The following is a 20,534-nucleotide window of genomic DNA, read 5'->3' on the forward strand; positions in this document are numbered from 1 at the left end:
ACTATAAAATACTGCAAATGTAGAATATGATTCCTTTAAGAATTGTCTGACAGGAGGTTGTTTAGTCAACCGTGTGAGTCAAAAAATGTTTTGCCATCAAACAGAAGCTGTGAGCTTCACTCACCGTCTGACGGCCTCGGCCTGCTCCGGTGTGTAGGGTTTACTGGAGTCCGCCGGCGCGGCGCCGTTACTGCTGACCCCAGACCTGCGCTGACGAGCTCCTGCGGCGCTGTTCTGAGACCAGGCCTCGCCGCTCCGCTCCAGAGACTCCAGCAGCTCTGACCATCAATACATATTCATGAGTTAAACACACAAATCAACACAACTGACCTGAGTGACAGAGACTGAGACGAAACAGACGGAAGAAAAACTGTGAAAATATGAATAAATAATATAACAAAATTTAAATCAATTAACTGAATAACTGAAAAAATAAATAATACATCTACAATGCATAATATAAACTAAATATTTTCCATTTATATATATATATATATATATATATATATATGATATTCTTATTTTATTTAAGCATATATATTTATTTCTGCTTAAAAGAAAACAAGAAAATGAAGAAAATCAAATATATTATATTTTATATAAGAAAATTGAGAAATTAAATATTAAGAAAAAAATTAAGAAAAACATATTTTATATAAACACACACACACACACACATATATATATATATATATATATATATATATATATATATATATGCTTAAAGAAAATAAGAAAATTAAAAAAAATCAAATATATTATATTTTATATAACAAAATTTTATAAATATATATATATATATATATTATAATTTTAAGCATATATATATATATATATATATATATATATATATTATAATTTTAAGCATATATATATATATATATATATATATTATAATTTTAAGCATATATATATATATATGCTTAAAGAAAATAAGAAAATTGAGAAATTAAATATTAAGAAACAAATTAAGAAAATCAAATATATTATATTTTATTATAATATATATATATATATATATATATATATATATAAAATATAATTTATTTTTATAAATTTAATTAAGCATATATATATATATATATATTTCTGCTTAAAGAAAATTTAAAAATTAAATATTAAGAAAAAAATTAAGAAAATCAAACATATTATATTTTATATAATAAAATTATATATATATATATATATATATATATATGATTTTAAGGGTGAAGAATGCAAAGTAGATTTATTCCCTAATATGCTGTCTAATAAGATTAACATGACATCTCAATCTGACCTGTATGCAAGAGTTGCATCATCATCATCATCATCTATATAACACTACAGCCAGAACACATAAAATAAAAACACGAACAATCACATCTCTGTGTTTAAGCCAGAACTGCAGATTCGGATTGAACGACATTTAGAGATTTCCACGGATACATTACGCGTGGATGAAACACAAAACTGCTCGTTTCCCCTGAATGCACAATTCAATGAGTGACAAATACGATCCAATAATGCGCTTGCTAAGTGTTCAGTGCTTTATGAGAGTAAGCGAGGGCGATCAGGGCCTGGATTAGCCCGGGTTCAGTCGCTCACCCTGCGCTCTGGGCGTCGCGTAGAGCCGCTGCGCTTTCTCCAGGAACCTGCGCGCTTTCTCCGGCTGCGCGTTCTCCAGCGCTCCGAGCGCGATCTCGATGCATCGCTCCGCTTCATCTTTGTTTACCTCCATCACTGAACAACTTAGAAACACCAGCTGATTTGATAAACACACGGAGACAGCACCATTGAGCTGCAAATGTTGTCGGCTAATAATAATAACTGTTTCCTACGATACGCCAAGTTGTGGTTCTTCCTCCAGGGGGCGCATGCTGGCCCAAAAAGCACGATTCTCATTCAAATGAGGTTTTGTTGGTGATGTTTGTGCATCACAAAAGTATTATTATTTTAATGTATTAATTCAAACGATTCTTAGCTGAGATTTAAATTGAAATCCGTTCTAGTTTATGTTATTGAGTAATCACACACTGCTGCGACTGGGTCATCCCGATCAACGCTGAGAAAAGTAACAGGTACCACGTGACTATGCAATCTATGTGCGGTGGTCGGGATCATTTTCAGAATCAGAATCTCACACAAACACACCACTACTACTATTTCTGCCATTTAAAGATATTGCAGAAATATCAGTAGCATAATATTCTCAATTCAGCACAATGACGAAGGTAAACTAAATTAAATCAAATATGAGAATTACTATTATTATTATTATTTAGACTTTTAGGAGCACTCTCTCTCTCTTTTACTTTAGTTCCTTATTGTCTATATATGTCTATTTGTTGGTAAATTTTAATAATCATAACAATAATTGTACCTAGCCAGTTAAAGGAAGCGTCTGGGCCAATAAAACCCTCCCATCTTATACTCTCAGACCAACAGCCCTTCCACCATTTTGTTTCTATTTCTATAGATAACAGTTTCACCAGGCGAGGAATGATGACGCGTTCAAACGCAACACTTCTCTGAATAACGCTGCCATTTCTGATTAAATCATAGGCCAGTTAGATTAATTTGATCGATACAGCAAATGCGAATCAATATGCTTTTGCCAATCTAACAATAATAACGTGGTCATACGTGTAAGGCATGTATAATCACATTCAATGTCTTTTAAGAAACGCACAGTAGGTGGCGCTATAATTCAACTTAAAGTGCCACAGTGTGACTATTTCCATTTACACTGGATGCAAAGAGACTTCTAAATGGCATAGTGTGTATGCTGGTGAAATGGCTTGTGTGGATGAACAAACTGTTGTGATCCCAAAACACTGTGTACCTTTCTGACATTCATTTCAGTAAATTAGAGATTGTTAATCCACTATTTGTATATAACATAAATAAAATGTTGGCAGACAAAACAACTTGGCTGATATACCACTCTAAGATAATAATAAAAAAAAAGGTTCAATGGGTTCTTGACTCCTATCTTGAATTTTAAAGAAACTTTTATGTCAAAGAAAGTTCTATAGACCTTATGTAGCCCCGCCTATTTTCAGCGCCGCGCTCGTTCTGTTGTCCTCCGTGTCTTACAGATTTATGAATGAACTGCTCGTTTTAAAATCTTAAGCCTTTGCTTTGTAACTGATAGCCCCATAGTGCGGCCTCCGAAGCACACAAAAAAGCTGCTCTGATTGCCAGAAATGGCTAGAGCGCTCTACATATACTCTGAGGGCACAGACTGGGCAGAGAAGGTATAAGGACTGCTCATCCTCAGAAGCGGGGAGAGAAAAGAGAGTAATGACCTGTTATCTGAGAGGAGTGGAGAGCACTTTAGTTACATAGCTATGCTTCGGCTTGAGGACAACCTTGAAGTTGTTTGGCTCAAACCCAAGGCAGGATGCGCTCACTGAGAGTACCTGCAGATCATCTAATCGCTTAAACGATGCTAAAGCCAGCAGAAGGGCAGTCTTAAGCAAAAGGGGCCACGGCTCGGCCGACTTTAATGGAGGGCCTTGAAAGGCCCTAAGGATTGTGTCAGAACTGTATCGAGGCAGATTCAACCTTCTAGCCCCCCTTCAGGAACATCACTATCAAGTCATTCCTACCGACTGACTTTCTGGCTATGGGGGCGTGGTGTGCCGCGATAGCCGGCACGTAGACCTTAAGCGTGGATGGGTTGCGCCCCACATCCAGCAGCTCTTGTAGGAAGGACAACACTGATGCAACGTCACAAGATGAGGGATCTTCGTTCCAGGGTGCCCCGACCTGAATTGGAGGCGTCCATTGTGACTACTTTTCTTCTGGAGACTGTCCCTAGATCCACCCCAAAACTGATAGAGATGGTGCGCTTTCCAAGGTTCTGACACAACCGTGAGTCACCTTGAGATTGAGGGCGGGCCATTATTGAAGGCCGCATGTGCAACAGGCCCAGCAGAGGAGGCTGCAGCCATCAGACTCAGCAGCCTCTGAAATGTCTTGAGGGGAAGTGAGACCCCGATTTTGAATAACGCCGTAAGCCGCTGAATTTTCAGAGAACGCTCCTGCAAGAGCTAGGCCCGTATATGGGCCGAATCAAAAACTGCACCCAGCTCCACAGCTTGGAGGAGTTTGGTTTGGAACACTTGAAGGACCGCCATCATGTGGAGAGCAGATCCAGCTTGACTGGCCGCAAAGTATACTCCGCTAAGGCAGACATGGTCCTGCATGGCTTAGAGGGGTGAACAGCCTTGGCTCTCCATCCCAGAGCCATGGGTGGGCAGAATGCCCAGCGACAGCTTCCTCAAGGCATATGTGTCAGTCAGACTCAGCAGCTGAAATGTCTTGAGGGGAACTAAGACCCCGACCTTGAATAACGCTGTAAGCCGGTAAATTTACAGAAAGCATTCTGGCAAGAGTCGGGCCCGCATCTGGTCCGAATCAAAGGAACAAAATTTGTTGGCTGGGAGAGAGCGAGCTTTTGGCTAGATTGATCCAGAACCCCAGGCTTTCCAAGTGGCTGAGAAGCAGGGACCTGTGTGTGCACAGTTTGATTTTCGACTGCGCCAAGACAAGCCAGTCATCAAGATAATATAGGATGTGCACTCCCTTCCGTCTCAGGGGGGTGAGGGCCGCATCCACGCACTTCATAAATATGCGATGTGCCGGAGACATTCCGAATATTGTTCAGAAAGTTCTGTGATGGAGGGCTATCTGGATATGAAAGTATGCATCTTTCAGATCCACTGATAAGAACCAATTCTCAGGGCGGATTTTGCGAGAGGATTTGCTTCAATGTCAGCTGTAACACAGTTCGTAGATCAGGGAAGGCGGGAACTGGTGAACGCTCAACAATACTATAATAAATAAACAAACACACATAAGCTGTTGTCGCTCCTCCTTTTATGCTCCCGGAGCTCCTCTGTGAGAAACTCGAGACTGGTGCGGCACAGGTCACGCTCATCATCAATCACGTCACCGGCCTCGCCCCGTTCTCACGGCTCTCGGCCTCGTCCTGCTTGCCGCATCAGCATTCTGAACGGCCGTCTCATTAAGGTGTGGTTCAGATGTCTCAGATTGAGGATGGGCCTGAGGCCGCCATCTTTCTTTGGAACGAGAAAGTAGCGGCTGTAAAAGCCTGACTCGCTGTGGGCTGCCGGAACTTTCTCTACGGCGCCCTTCGCTAATAAGCACTCTACTTCGGACCGGAGGACATGAGATTTGCTGCCTTGGACGGAAGTTGAGACCACTGCCCCCGAACCGGGGTTTTCTGCGAGCGAATTGGCGAATTCTCCAAGACTCATTCTGATGCACATGTAACGGCTTCCAAAGCCTGGCTTCGGGTTGCGAGCGGCTGGAGCACCACGAGCGGCAGGTTGCCGCACTAGGGCGGGGAGAGCGACGCTTGTGGTGCCAGAGAGTGGGTGAAGCGTTCGGCCGTCCACCACAGTGTCAAACAGACCCATGGGAAAAACTAGGGAAGTCAAGGAGAGCTGTTTTGTCCGTGCCCTTGATCTCAGTATCAAGTATGGATCAAGATGGTAGAGAAAGTTGGAGTTGGTTAGAGGTGGTAACCCGAAGGTTGCGGGTTCGAGTCTCAATACCATCAGGAAATGACTGAGGTGCCCTTGAGCAAAGCACTTAACCCCCAATCGCTCCCTGGGCGCCACAGCAAAATGGCTGCCCACTGCTCCGGGGGTGTGTGTGTCCACAATTTGCAGTGTGTGTGTGTTCACTACTCACTACTCCTAATGTGTGTGACCAAACTTGGATTCCGAGTATTGGCCTTCACTGTCACTTACACTTCCACAAGAACCGCCAAACTGGCCATCGCAGAGCCGATCGCCTGGGGCGTTGACTTAGTAGCGCACAGGGCAAGGTCGGTTGCACTGCACAGCTCCTTGAAAGCAGCAGGGTCTGGGACAGACTCATCCATAGCGTGGAACACTTGAAGGACCGCCATCATGTGGAGAACGGATCCAGCTTGAGTATGCTCAGGCCACTAAGGTAGACATGGTCCTGCAAGGCTCTGAGGGGTGAACAACTTTGTCTCTCCATCCCAGAGCCGTGGGCAAAATGCGTGGGAACAGCTTCCTCAAGGCAAATGTGTCATTGGCAAATTCCTCCTCAGAACCCTAAAAGAGCCCAAACCAGTGTTTCATTATCTAAAGTCTCCCTCTACATTCTTACAATGCAAATGTCTGAAACATTTAAAAGGTTATTTTTTGTTTAAAGTCAGGAATTTCCCCTGTATATTAAAAGTTACGTTCATCTTCATTACAGTAGCGAATATCAGATCAGCTGACAGACGAGACACCTAAACATTTATATTACAAAATATCACAATAATTATTCTTAACCTGAATACAGATTTATGCTTTGTAAGGCATGCGCATACAACTTTATTCGCCATGTACAGTTATTCACTGTGGTTATGTAATTATATTGCAATATAATATTGTTTTTATTAGTACAGTAGGGATAAATTAAGGGTGATTGGGGCAGAATTCATTTTTGAATTTCCGCCTTGTGTAAGGTTTCTTGTCATAAATGAAAAACAATAGCCCAACACATGATACTTTTCTGTAATACTGAAGATGTTCCCTATCCATTTGAACATGAAACAAGTTTATACTGTAATGAAAGGATGCGTGACATTCCCTTTTATGTAAACTGAGCCAAAACCCTCTTTATTTGGTAACATTTGGGTGATCGAGACACGACCTTTGGGTGATTGAGACAGCACATCTTATCATTGATTTAGGCTAAGTATATTTATTACACAAGTTACTTCATACTTTGATATAATTTCATAAGCAAGATTTCGTTTTTCCCCATTCATCACTATTAAGAGTCCACGTGTATTTCTGTCCAAATTTCTCAATGTTCATCCACAATTCAGTGTAACACGTGTAACTGAGGTAAAAGAAAGCCAAAAGTCCAAAAGTCATTGAACAAATCAAATCAAAAAACAAATGGTCCACAATTCATTAAAAACATATGTAAACTTACCCCAAACCCTTTTTTGGTAACATCTGGATGAAATAAACTGTTTGATAAACTGCACAAACCTTTGAAGGAAATAATATTTTCAGAATTAGATATTTTAGCATAATCCAGCTAGTTCATGAAAATTTTTGTGGTTGATTAGGGGTTGCACAAATTAAAAGGTCAGGAAACACTAATTTAGAGCATACAGAGCATATGCAACGGTTCTCTATTGCAAGGTTAATAATTTTCTTAATTTAAAAGCCTTTAAGCACTGTCCCAAACACCTAAAACCATGCAGTCCCATCCACCCAAACCAATGTATTCATGTTTCCATCAAAGGTTTGTGTGAAATAATAGTTACAACGATTTTATGACCTGTATGCTAGTTCAGAGTTAACTTCCTGTTTGATGCCTGCCCCGCCCACCTTCTTGGTGTTACACCAATGGGGTCACCCAATTTTGAGGATGTGGTCTCACAGCTAGAGAAACATTTTTATTTTCACACATTGTGAGGTGAGAAAGGCGAGAAAATAAACTCTGTATTATAGTCCTGTTTGACCTTATGTACCAATCACTCTTAATTCACCCTAACTGTAAATGATTCAACAGTGTTTTTGTCAACAGCATGTATTTCTAAAGCAGTAAAGATAACAACTTAAAACAATGGTTAAATTAATTATTAGCTCAACAATATTTAAAGTGCCTATAGAAAATCATTATACACCTCTGAAGTAGTTATTTGTCGAACAGCCTGAAATCAAATCCCAGCAAACTCAGCACACCAAACTCAGCACAACGGAGGTGTTTCTCTTCAGCGGGGACTGGGCGATTGCTCAGGATTGAAGGGAAAATGAATACTGCGAGGTACATCCAAATTCTTGAGGAAAACCTCAGCTGAAGATGGGCGACCTATTCACCTTCCTACACGACAATGATCCTAAACATACCGCCAAAAGAACAACGCAATGGCTTAAAGGGGTAGTTTAAGAATTTCTGTCATTAATTATTTATGCTCATGTCGTTCCAAACCCGTAAGACCTTCATTCATCTTCGGAACACAAATTAAGATATTTTTGATGAAATCTGAGAGGTATCTGAATCACACATAGACCGTTGCACTTTTAAAGGCCCAGAAAGGTACTAAAGACGTCGTTAAAAAACAAAACAAAAATAACGACTTTATTCAATAATTTTGTCTCTTCCCTGCTGTAAACATAGTCCAGGTTCTACGTCAGAAAGATATTTTCTTTTACAGAAATCGCTTTTTAAGGACTTCAACGAGCTTCTTCCCACGTTGGTGACATCACAAACCCTAAAATTTACATAAACCCCGCCCTCGAGAACATGCAACAAAGGGGGCGGGGCCATGTTGGGCTGCTTTAGAGAAGAGGAAGAGTTGTTGTAGTAGAGTGTTGTTGACATGCAGTCATTTTACACTGGACTGCTTCACAAACGAGGGTCAATTCAACACAAAAGATTAACATGATGGCACATGCTAGTGGATGAGTTGAATCAACTCCACAGCAACTACATAAATTTATCCACTAACCATTCAGAAACGTCTAAAAGTTGTAACTTCTTCCTGAGTCTCTCCATCAGTGTCGACTCCGGTTTGAACAATGTAAGGCTGAACACCGTTCATCATTTTGGCTGCGTGAGATTCTCCAGCTTTGTTGTTGTTGAGCGACCGAAGCGCGAGCTGTTAAAGCTCCGCCCTCTTTTGGAAAGGGGGCCGGGAGCAGCAGCTCATTTGCATTTAAAGCAACACACAGTGTTTTTGCTCACACCTAAATAGGGGCAAATTTGACAAGCTATAATAAATGATCTGTGGGGGATTTTGAGCTGAATCTTCACAGACACATTCTGGGGACACCAGAGACTTATATTACATCTTGTGAAAAGGGGCCCCCTTTAAATCCGATAGAAAATCTGTTGAAGAGAGCAGTCTACTGAATTTGACTGAACTTGAGCAATTCTGCAAGGAAGAATGGGCAAATATTCCCCAATCTAGGTGTGCAAAGCTAGTACAGACACATCCAAAAAGATTAATGGCTGTAATTAAAGCAAAATGTGGCTCTACGAAGTATTAAATCAGGGGACTGATGACTTTTCCAACCATTTTCTTGCAATTTAACGATGTGAAGCTTTATTTCCAAGCATTTATACTGTCGCTCCAAGATGATGCATGGTAAACCTTGGATTTTAATACAATATAGTGCAATAAAGTAATAGGGGCTTGTATGTATTGTAATATTGAATGTATTCTTGAATGAATTATATAATTTATATAGATCAGTGAGACACACCTATCTTAACAATTTCTATATATAGCTTATCTTGCTCTAAAAAGATCATAAACATTACAGGTAATGTCCGAAGTATCAGTTAACATACTTTACTTTATCTTTAAAACAATTTACGTGCGAATGATACACTGCAAATTGGGTTTTTTAGTTTTAATTAATCAATTCATTTTTAATCTTAATGCAATTTTAAGAATTAAACAGCTCGTAAACATACTTTATCACTCTATAACTCGTTAGACATGCCTATTATGCAGTCATTTCAGATATTTCTCCTTATAGAACCTTTTTGGCATAAAGTGCTCGTTAAAACTGAGTCTAGAGTTCTGGAATCCCATTGGACCTTTTATCTAAGAGTGTATGGCTTTGTTTAACAGAAATGTGTCTTATTAACTTTCAGAAATAGATCTTTTGTAATGTGGATGTTGCAGTTTTGCTGTGGATGAGCGTGTTTCGTGTTGTGGTGAAATAAGAGCAAAGGTTTTAATGATCTCACCCAACATCATGTCATGTCAATATCATTATCCGGATCGGATCTTGTGGAATTACCAGTGTGTATCCTTCATATCAGTTTGTCATAGGGTCACTTGGCGAACTGCCCATCATATGGGCAACTGAAGGGTGTATGTGGAAAGTTTTGATAATGACATTTAACTGGGTACATATGATGAAAATTACTATATATTCAAAAAGAGAAGAGTATGAAATGTATCTCAAAGCACAGAAATAATAACACAATTTAAAAATAATAGCTGAGATGATTCAGTCTTCAGACAGCTGAGGAATTCCTCACAAGCGTGTGAGAAAATCAGGTTCCCGCTGGACTGATTGAGAATTCCTGTTAATAAAATACTTTGTTTTATATACCAGTTAAGCTACTTTGATCTTGATAAGATTTGCATAATTTACAGCAGTTCATAATGAGCCAAACTACACTGTAAAAAGGAATTGTTGGTTCAACTTAAAAAAAGTAAGTTGAGTTCAATGAAATTAAAAATTAATTACAATTAATACAATGAAGGTGATTGATTTAATCAACAAAAACTCAAAATATTATGTTATCTGAACCACATTAATTATTTGATTTGACAAAAGAAAAAATGTTGTGATAACAAATCATGAAAATAATTAAAAAAAAAAATTTAATTATAAATGACAAAGAACAATGAGATAATATAATTAAATTATAATTTATTTATATTTATAAATATATTATAAATAATTTAATTTATATATAAATTATAAATATATAAATTATAAAAATATATAAATATATAATTTATATTATAAATATTTAATTTAATTATAATTTATTCCCTTTGCAAATTAATAAAAATATTTTTTACAAGTGACTCAAAAACATTTATAATAATTTATTTATAAAGTATTTAATTATAATTTGTTCCTGTTACAAATTAATAAAAAAAAAAAGAGAGAAAGGAATAGAAAAACTTCAAAAATAAAAAAGATTTCACCACATAAATTTAAATGAATCGGTGAATCAATTCCTTTATATGAACAGTCCGAACAAATCGATTCACACAAAAAAGGCATTTTTGATTAAATAATACTAAAACCAAAGTGTATGAAAACATACGTATTGTTTCATATGAATGTTTGTTTTATATATTTGATCCTATTGATTTATTTCAGTGAAATTGATCCATTTATTTGTCAAGGGCTGTACGTTTTAAATATTTAAAAGCATGCAAGGTAAAACACGCAAAACCAAGAAAACTTAATTAAAAATTAAAAGTTTTTTTTTTTGGAAAACACCCTTGGAAAACACCTGGGTAACTGTAGTTCACTTGGTATCACTATAGTCCTGTTATTTTAGTCCAGCTATCAGTGTATCAGTATTTTGCATCTTTTATATTCACTATAAAGTGATAATCAAAGAACAACTCTTATATGAAAAATAATGACGATTGTGCAATGATGAAATAGCGCCCATGGCAGTGACAGCACGAGCTCGCGATGATTGGCTGGAGCAGAGAAACTCCTCGCCGGTGGGGTGAGCGGATTTCCAGTATAAATAAGCGAACCGACTCCGGTGAAGTTCGATTGTACGGGGATGCTGGTGTGAAGTGAATAAAGAGAAAGCGAACATCAGATAAGCATCAGCCAATCCGTGCACTCCCTGGAAGGTGGCATCAAACTCTCTGACCAATCACAGCGCGCTATTTCTCCGCTCAAGACAGTACTACGCATCACCCTCAACAGCAGCTGTTACGCATCTCAGCTCTTGCGCGTTTGGATATTCCTGCTTCAGAGGCGGCTGTACTTTTAATTCAAGCTTCCACGTGCGCTGAATTCTCACCCATCCGCAGCAGCAGCAGCAGTTTGGTGAGTGTTTTTCTTCCTGACAAAATGCTTTTTTTTCTGTCGCGTCACGCTGATGTGACCCAGTTTATTCTGGCTTTGCTGCCCTGCTGGTTCTGGTTCTGCAGCGTCGCAGTTGTATTGAATGTTAACGGAAGTGTCTGTTTGTTTTGGCAGTGATCATCATGCCTGACATGGATATCAAAGCTCAGGCGCGGCGCGCAGAGACAGTGGAGGACGTGTTTGATCACACATATAAAGAGAAAGAAGGGCCTAAACCTCCCATCGTCGTAGTGTGGAGAAATGTAATTCTGATGACTTTATTGCACACTGGAGCTCTGTATGGACTCTTACTGATACCATCTGCATCTTTTCTCACATTAATCTGGAGTAAGTATTAAAATTGCACATCAGCAGCAACACACTAAATGCTTTGTGGTCAAATTAACATTCTGTCTTCATTTACTCATACGTCATTCCATGCATTCCTTAATAACATGGAACACATGTTTAGCACAATGTTAAAAGGGAATAAAGAAGAAAATATGATAAACTATAGATGTGAAATAGTCCATTTAAACTCTTTGCAAATATTATTTTATTTAAAAAATATTAGGGATGCACCGATATGAAAACTTCGGCCGATACCGATAACCGATAATTGTTTATATTTGAAAGCCGATAACCGATATATTGCCTGATAAATTTAAATCAATTTTTATTTTTATTTTTGAGAGCCCGATTAAAATCCATGTCCCAAGCACACAATTATAATGTTCTCATTATAATATTATGTAGCTTATATGACAGACTTGCACTGCATGTGTTTGAACTTTTTGAAGTGATTTTCAATCATATTTCAAGCAATTCAAAACCATCATGGTGAACAGTGTGCATCTGAAGTGTCTCAGCTGAAGGAAATAATCCGTTATTTATCGGCTTTAATATATTGGCCATAATTTTCTTATCGAACCGATAACGATAACATTAAAAATGAACATATATCAGCAGATACCGATAATTCTTTATATTTGAATTATATTTGCCTTTAATATATCGGCCAAATTTTCTTATCGAACCGATAACGATAACATTAAAAATGAACATATATCGGCAGATACCGATAATTCTTTATATTTGAATTATATTTGGCTTTAATATATCGGCCAAATTTTCTTATCGAACCGATACTGATAACATTAAAAATGAACATATATCTGCTGATACCGATAATTCTTTATATTTGAATTATATTTGGCTTTAATATATCGGCCAAATTTTCTTATCGAACCGATAACGATAACATTAAAAATGAACATATATCGGCAGATACCGATAATTCTTTATATTTGAATTATATTCGGCTTTAATATATCGGCCAAATTTTCTTATCGAACCGATACTGATAACATTAAAAATGAACATATATCAGCAGATACCGATAATTCTTTATATTTGAATTATATTTGGCTTTAATATATCGGCCAAATTTTCTTACCGGGCCGATAACAATAACATTAAAATTGAACCGATACCGATATGGTGGCCGATATATCGTGCATCTCTAAAAAATATGCACACATTCACTCTTGTTTCTAAGTCTAATATGTCAAAAATGTAAAATACGTCTCATCTCGTCACATACAGTTATGAATGACATCATTTTGATTGCCTATTTTCAATTCAAAATGGAGAAATTCCATAAATTGAGTAGTTTGCATCACTGTATGTTACTGTGGGTCGTTAAACATATCCGTCGTCAAATATTAAATGTTTAGCTACTTGTATCTTAGCACGCATGCACTCTTTCACTGTAGAAACTAAAAGCGTCGCGTTGGAATTCACACTCTTCTTCAGTGAATAGTAAGCCCCGTCTTCTTTGATCTGATTGGCTATCATTTTGACATTGACGAGCGCTATTAAGCCCAACGTATTTTTCACTTTTTACGTGTATGCGAGGGTCAGTGTACAGTGCGCGTGACGCGAATTTCGTCATCAGAAGAGTGCACGCGTACTGTATGCGCACCGTCGGATGTTTGTAACCATGCGTACTTGTATGCGCAGGTCAAACATGCGCATTTAACTTTTTTTTTGCAGTAATTAGTTTATCCACAAGGTGGCAACTGTGCCCTGGGGGCATCGATTCACAAGGTAATCAAAGAAAAACTGCATAAACAGAACAGACCGGAACACATGCAAGCTACAGCGACGATGGAATTTAGCCATTTCTAATTATTTTTCCATGTTCTCCTCAATGCCTACGGTGGTTACAGCCCTGCTATATTCAATTCAATTTATTTAAAATAATCTTTTTAAATCTCATTCACATGTGCTTCAGTTCTAAATGTTCACACGCACATGATCGGTCAAAATGTGATTATATGCAAAGTAAATGAAGACAGATGTTTCCATTAAAGTTTTGTTGGCTCAGTTTTGATGGAAGGTCAATATGTTAATTTTATGCACTGTAAAAAAAAAAAGAAAAAAAAAAGGCCACTCTAACTCATGTTTTCGAACTGGTTTACTTGCCCGTTTTTTACTTTCATGAATGAATGATTCCTCAAATGTTATGTCTTATGCATATTTGCTTATGCATATTTCCAAGCATATTTGCTCAAAAAAAAACTTTAAAAAGTTGAGTTACAGGATGCATCAAGTCTATTCGCATAAACAGTTCATTGAACTGATGTGTGATTGTGAGTGAAGTGTGTGCATTAAAAATTGAAGATTTGTTTTGTGGCTCCAAGTAGCTCCATTAAATTTTAAAGTTATTTGCATAGGTCTATCTAACGGATGGCGTTTGTTTGTTTTCTGCAGCTTTCGCATGTTTCGTGTACAGCGCTCTGGGCATCACTGCGGGCGCTCACAGGTTGTGGAGTCACAGATCATATAAAGCGTCTTTACCTCTCCGGATCTTTCTCGCCTTTGCCAACTCCATGGCCTTCCAGGTAAGCAACTTTAAATGGTCTTGATGTTGGGTTCTCAGAGACGCTTTTTTAGATCAGAAGCACAGACCTCGCAATCTGCAAAACACAGTTTGATTTATTTGTCATTGTTGCATTCGTTAGTATAGAGTTGAGAGACAAGAGTTTGGACGCATTCACTTGTTCTTTATTCTGACTGTTTACCACATGTTAGAATACTAATAGTAAAGCGATTCAAACTCTAAAATGGCACAAATTTTCCAAATTTACTAGCCTCTCAGTATTTTCACTGGCCACAATTTTGACTGATACCATGGGGAAAAACTGTCATAGATATTTTTTATATTATCTCATAATTTGAAAGCAGGTATATTAGGCTGCTGTCACTTTAAGACCTGACGAACCAATCCGTTATACAGTTAAACATGCATTTTCTTTCTCAACCGTTTACGTTCACTTAAAACATAAGTGTTTACGTGAATACTCGCCGCATTTTGACATTATTTTGTGTGTATTTGATTGTTAAAGTGCAATAAGCAGTGAAAAATAACTCAATTTTATTACTGAGATGTAGCTTTATCTGCGCACACTTTGGGTGTGAGAACAAAATCTGCGGGAATGAGTAAAATTATGCGCAATCCCACGCTGAAATTCAAGCCCTGTAACACCAACAATATTCATCCGGAGCAAATGAAGCTGGTTTGTGTTTGTGCTTTTTGATCAAAGTGTTTTTAAGATCATGAGAAACAAATTCAGTCGTCTGTTGAAACTTTTGACTGCTAGTGTCACTGTTAGTTGTTAATGATTTGATTTGCATGATTTTGGACGAATTGAGAATCAAAGAGATCATGAACTAAACAAAATAACATTTAATTTACTAGAGGTTCTGACAAAATGTTAATAGCTGCAATCCATTTTAAATGTTTAAAAAGTAATCGGGTTGAGCGAACGATTCAATGACTCACTCTTAAAGACTTCACTTGTTTCATTACTGGATGAACGAGTCTCTTGAAGGAATGATTCAATAACAAACACATTTTTTAACAGTCACTTGTCGCCACCTACTGGTGTAACGATGTAATTGATACAATCTTTATATTTGAAGCGTCAAGTTACTTTCAAAAGCTGATTTTGCTCTATTTTGATCACTTCCGTAGACATCAGTGTTTATATCCGAACTATAAACTTTTATCCCAGTACTTCTGTAATAATTTGAATATTTGTAAGAAATAATTATACAGTGTGTTTTAAAAGCTGTTTCATACTTATTCATGACAATGGCTGTCTCTGGCTCGACGGCAGCACCAACACAGATCTAAATGTTCTCTGTGATCATACTTTTCGATGGTTTAATAGAGCCGAATCGATGTCATTTAGGAATAAGATCACATGGGTGTTTGAATCGAGATCACCATCTTTTAACGATTAATCATGCAGCATTTTTAGAATTTGTAAAAGATGGTTAATTCCTCCATATAAACATTATTATTTGTGCATTTAACTGCCATTTCTGTCTATTCGCTGTTAATTTGAGGGGATTTTTTTAAAGATGTAGTGTGTAATTTCTGTGCTACTGAATTGCAATCTTTTCTTTAGTTAGTAGTGTAGATATGACATGTTTCATCTCCTGCTCTCTCTGCTGTAGAATGACATCTACGAATGGTCACGTGATCATCGCGTTCACCACAAGTACTCGGAGACGGACGCCGACCCTCACAACGCCGTGCGAGGGTTTTTCTTTGCTCACATCGGCTGGCTGTTGGTCCGTAAACATCCTGACGTCATCGAGAAGGGACGCAAGCTGGAGATCAGTGACCTGAAGGCCGATAAGGTCGTCATGTTTCAGAGGAGGCAAGTCTGAAATGATACTTGCCACTGTCATTGGTCACTTTATGTGTCAATCAGAATAAGAGGCTTCACTTGATGAACAAAGTTTGATTGAACTCTCTTCCCTGTCTCAGGCACTACAAGCCGTCTGTGCTGTTGATGTGCTTCTTCGTCCCGATGTTTGTGCCCTGGTTCTTTTGGGGGGAGACGCTGTGGGTGGCGTATTTCGTCCCGACCGTCCTCAGATACACGCTTGTGTTAAACGCCACCTGGCTGGTCAACAGCGCCGCACACATGTGGGGAAACCGGCCCTACGACAGCACCATTAACCCCAGGGAGAACAGATTTGTCACCTTCAGTGCCATAGGTATGTCTGATGTAGCTAGTCTGTGACGGTCAGATTATTGGAAAACGAGCGTTTGCAGCAGTCGTTAATGTGATAAAGTTGAGCTTAAATGCTAACGATCAATTTGAGTTTATAAAAAGAAAAAAATAGTAAATTATGTTCTTCTTCAAGGACAATTAAGCAAATTTAACCTCAAGTTCTAATAGAAAAATATATCTAAAAATTGTTGTATTAAAAAAATATGAAGCAATATTGAAAATTACAAAACAAACGAATAAACAAACAAAAACTCAACAAATAAAATATTGACAGTAATGAGTGCTTAATTTTCATGAAAATCTATCATGGAATAAATATAAAAAAATACATCTAAAATGCTTCCTTTTTATTATAAAAAATATAATTTATATAATAAAAATATAAGCAAAAAATATTAAAATACATTTAAAAAAATATAAATTCTTAGAGTTTTAATATTTTAATAATATTTTACCAAATAAATAATATAAAATATATCAAAAAATGTTCAAAATTTTTATATAGATATATCTGGTCAAACTACATAAAAAAAAATATAGTTTGCATGGTAGAAAAAACCCTGTAGGCTGCTCTTAGATTGCATATTAATGATTAATTTCCATTTCCATTTTTGATGATCTCATCTCCTGCTTTCATTTCTCAGGTGAAGGCTTCCATAATTACCACCATACGTTCCCCTTCGACTACTCCACCAGTGAGTACGGCTGGAAGCTCAATCTGACCACCTGTTTCATCGACCTCATGTGTTTCCTGGGCCTGGCCAGCGACCCCAAGCGCGTGTCCAGAGAGGCGGTCCTCGCTCGAGTCCAGCGCACCGGAGACGGCAGCCACAGGAGCGGCTAATGGCCGGTCAGCCGCCCGTCCGTCCCCAACAAAACTGCCAGCCGGAAAACAGAAGGACAATCGATCCTTCCAGTGACGGGGAGTTTTAACAAGCTTCTGCTTTAAGTTTGACATCAGATGACAAATGTTTTTTTTCCCCCTCAGTCTAGCCTGTGAAGCTTTAATACGGGGATCCGACCTGTTTGTGTAGCGCTTATTCAGATTTAGTTTCCGGCTTGTAGATATTTTTGACACCCCAGTCTGAGCTTTTGTAGCTGACGTGCCAGTTTACTCAATGCAGGAGCTAAACGCGGCGCCCAACGACCCCGTCACCCTCCCGGGCCTTTTTGTGTGCGTCCCGGGTGGAATCCTACCAAACCTAGCTGTGCAATTTGAGAGAAATTAAAATCTATTTAATATTTAACAGCCGCACCTTACTGAATCAAGCGATCGTATTTAATAATTTAATATTGCCAAACTGTTTTGTCGCCATACTTGCACAAATTGTTCATGTTTTGGAGCACTGTTTGAATCTGTATTAATGATTCTTGATTTATAAGCATTTGACCTCAGCACAGATATGACGGTTCATAAGTCTTTTTGCTAACTTACTTACAGTGAGTAACGTTAACTATAATTTCATGTTACGGTAACAGAATCCAGAAGATGGATTGAATGGTAGAAGCTGCGTGACAATGATTGAGAGTGTTGATTCTTGATTATTCAGTACTGTAAAATGTATAGTTTGGTTTTGTATTGTAATTAACTGTGCAACATCATCCTTACCAAGTCCAGATTTGTTCCTACATTAACGTTTTCGTCTTCTAAATACATCTGGAACGTTAGTGTAAGCATGCTGTATTAATACAGACATCTTTTCTATTGCATAATAACACGGATGGAAGTATGTCGAACAAAACTTCCAGTAATTATAATAATACAGGCTCCGCTGGTATTATTGTTGCCAAAAACGTTTGTTGCATGCGTGCCGATGATGTTTTGGCTCTACTTCACCTGTATGTTTAATCAAACATAATGTATTTTCAGAGATTTTTCAATGCTATTTTTCCATGTTTAGATTTCATTTGACAAGTTGCTCATAGTTCGATTGTTTGGCAACTTTAAAACAATTTGGATTGTAATTCCTTTCTGAGCGTGTGACTCGAAGACGCCGCTGTTCCTCTCACAGGACAGATCGCCTTATTTTCACTCTGACACTTGTGACTCGAGATGCCAAAAAGCAGTTGTGATATTTCTCATGCTGTTTGGAAGAAGCCTTTGGCTCTTAAAACTAATATGATGTTCTTGTTTGTGATATAACAGCCTGTAATAGTGAATAGACTCTTGTTTCTTAATCTATTACTGGAAATAAAGTCTCAAGCAAAGAGCTTCTAAACTTTGACACCTGTCTGAGTTACCTCACTTCATTTCATATTCATGTGCCAATGTTCTCTGTTTTGGGACATTCTTTTAGCGGTTTTTCTTGAATTCTAATTATAACACAATGACAAAGGAAAAAAAATGGAATGGAAATAAACCGGATGGAAATAAAGAAGTAAAGTTAGTCAATACTACAGATCAGTTTTTTCAAGGGGTGGTTGATTATGATTTCACTTTTTTAACTTTAGTTAGTGTGTAATGTTGCTGTTTGAGCATCTGCAAGGTTACGACGCTCAAAGTTCAATGCAAAGGGAGATATTTTCTTTTAAAGAATTCTCTGTTTAAACAACCTTCTTCCCGCTTGGTGACATCACTAACCCTAAAATTTACATAAACCCCGCCCCCGAGAACACGCAGCAAAGGAGGGTGAGGCCATGCCGCCATTTTACGTCGGACTGCTTCACAAACGAGGGTAAATTCAACTACATAAATGTATCCACTAACCGTTCAGAAACGTCTAAATGTTTTAACTTCTTCCTGAGTCTCTCCATCAGTGTACGACTCCGGTTTGAACAATGTAAGGCTGAACACCGACAATCGCCATTTTGTCTGCGTGAGATTCTCCAGCTTTGTTGTTGAAGCGCGAGCTGTTAAAGCTCCGCCCTCTTTTAGAAAGCGCAATTTGAATTTAAAGGAGCACACACACACAAAAAAACGCGTTTTTGCTCACACCAAAATAGGAGCAAATTAGACAAGCTATAATAAATGATCTGTGGGGTATTTTGAGCTGAAACTTCACAGACATTCTGGAGACACCAGAGATTTATATTACATCTCGTAAAAGCATTATAGGTCCTCTTTAAAATGCTGATATTCTCAACTCTGGCTGTTGAACGGCTTCACATTACAGTGCATTATTTTCTCAGGTCATAATTTGTTCTGCATGTCTGTACTTGTCACTATTCACTAGTAGGTTCTGTCTGTAAATGCAATGCGTGCCGTTCACACATTATATACAGACTGCTGAATCAGCACTGGTTAATACAGTCACTGCAGGCATTCGTATTCATTTTATACAGAAGCTAATAAATATATTAAAATGTTTTAAAAACGACAGAAGGCTGTTATAATGTTAAAGGCTACATTAATTAATGCCATTACTATTTCAATATTGTCATTTGGTCTTGAGTAAATATGTACATTTGGCAAGACGGTGTCTGACACACAAACCCAGAAGCGCAGTAGTGTGTTATTCGCGGTCATTTCAGGGTTACGTCACAACGTTCACAACATCCCGGGAATTTCAACAGCAGATCAACGTCAGCCAATCAGCAGCGCCGTATGACCCCAGTGGACCAATCAGCGAACCGTCCCTCAAATGTACTGACGATGTTCTTGGCAGTGCTGAAATGAGACATGAAGTTCACGAACGGCTCGTCTTGCGGTTAAAACCGGTCACATTCTTTCAGTCTCATAACACCAATCGTGTGTGACACACCCTGATAAACTCACCGGAAACATCCTCAATCAAATTACTGGAATAACAATGAACAAAAGTGCAGTTTATCAATCTGAAAGACGATGCGTCATAAAAGCAAAATAAAACGCACACACAAT

General features: G+C 38.0%; 2 protein-coding genes across 2 annotated transcripts in view; one reads left to right on the top strand and one right to left on the bottom strand.

Moving 5' to 3' along the window:
• Positions 1-1,847, bottom strand: part of dnajb12b (DnaJ heat shock protein family (Hsp40) member B12b) — a 14,083-nt gene extending 12,236 nt beyond the window's left edge. Inside the window, exons 1-2 of the mRNA XM_051915380.1 lie at positions 1,588-1,847; positions 125-278 (exon numbers count right to left, since the gene is read on the bottom strand). Coding sequence (XP_051771340.1) covers positions 125-278; positions 1,588-1,720 — 287 coding nt within the window. The 5' untranslated portion in view covers positions 1,721-1,847. The remainder of the gene's footprint in view (positions 1-124; positions 279-1,587) is intronic.
• Positions 1,848-11,304: 9,457 nt separating this feature from the next.
• scd (stearoyl-CoA desaturase (delta-9-desaturase)) lies at positions 11,305-18,939 on the top strand. Its single transcript, XM_051914897.1, has 6 exons — positions 11,305-11,603; positions 11,757-11,969; positions 14,397-14,527; positions 16,149-16,354; positions 16,465-16,697; positions 17,359-18,939. The coding sequence occupies exons 2-6, from the start codon at positions 11,765-11,767 to the stop codon at positions 17,556-17,558; spliced, it is 975 nt and encodes a 324-aa protein (XP_051770857.1). The 5' UTR covers positions 11,305-11,603; positions 11,757-11,764; the 3' UTR covers positions 17,559-18,939.
• The last annotated feature ends 1,595 nt before the right edge of the window (positions 18,940-20,534 follow it).

The sequence above is a fragment of the Ctenopharyngodon idella genome, chromosome 12 (assembly GCF_019924925.1).
Source record: "Ctenopharyngodon idella isolate HZGC_01 chromosome 12, HZGC01, whole genome shotgun sequence".
Lineage (NCBI taxonomy): Eukaryota > Metazoa > Chordata > Actinopteri > Cypriniformes > Xenocyprididae > Ctenopharyngodon > Ctenopharyngodon idella.

Bases quoted from the DNA above. Each gene is read 5' to 3' on its own strand.
- scd (XM_051914897.1), top strand. From the start codon at position 11,765: ATGCCTGACATGGATATCAAAGCTCAGGCGCGGCGCGCAGAGACAGTG. The intron at 14,528-16,148 runs GTAAGCAACTTT...TCTCTGCTGTAG, and splicing joins CCAACTCCATGGCCTTCCAG to AATGACATCTACGAATGGTC. The intron at 16,355-16,464 runs GCAAGTCTGAAA...TCCCTGTCTCAG, and splicing joins GTCGTCATGTTTCAGAGGAG to GCACTACAAGCCGTCTGTGC.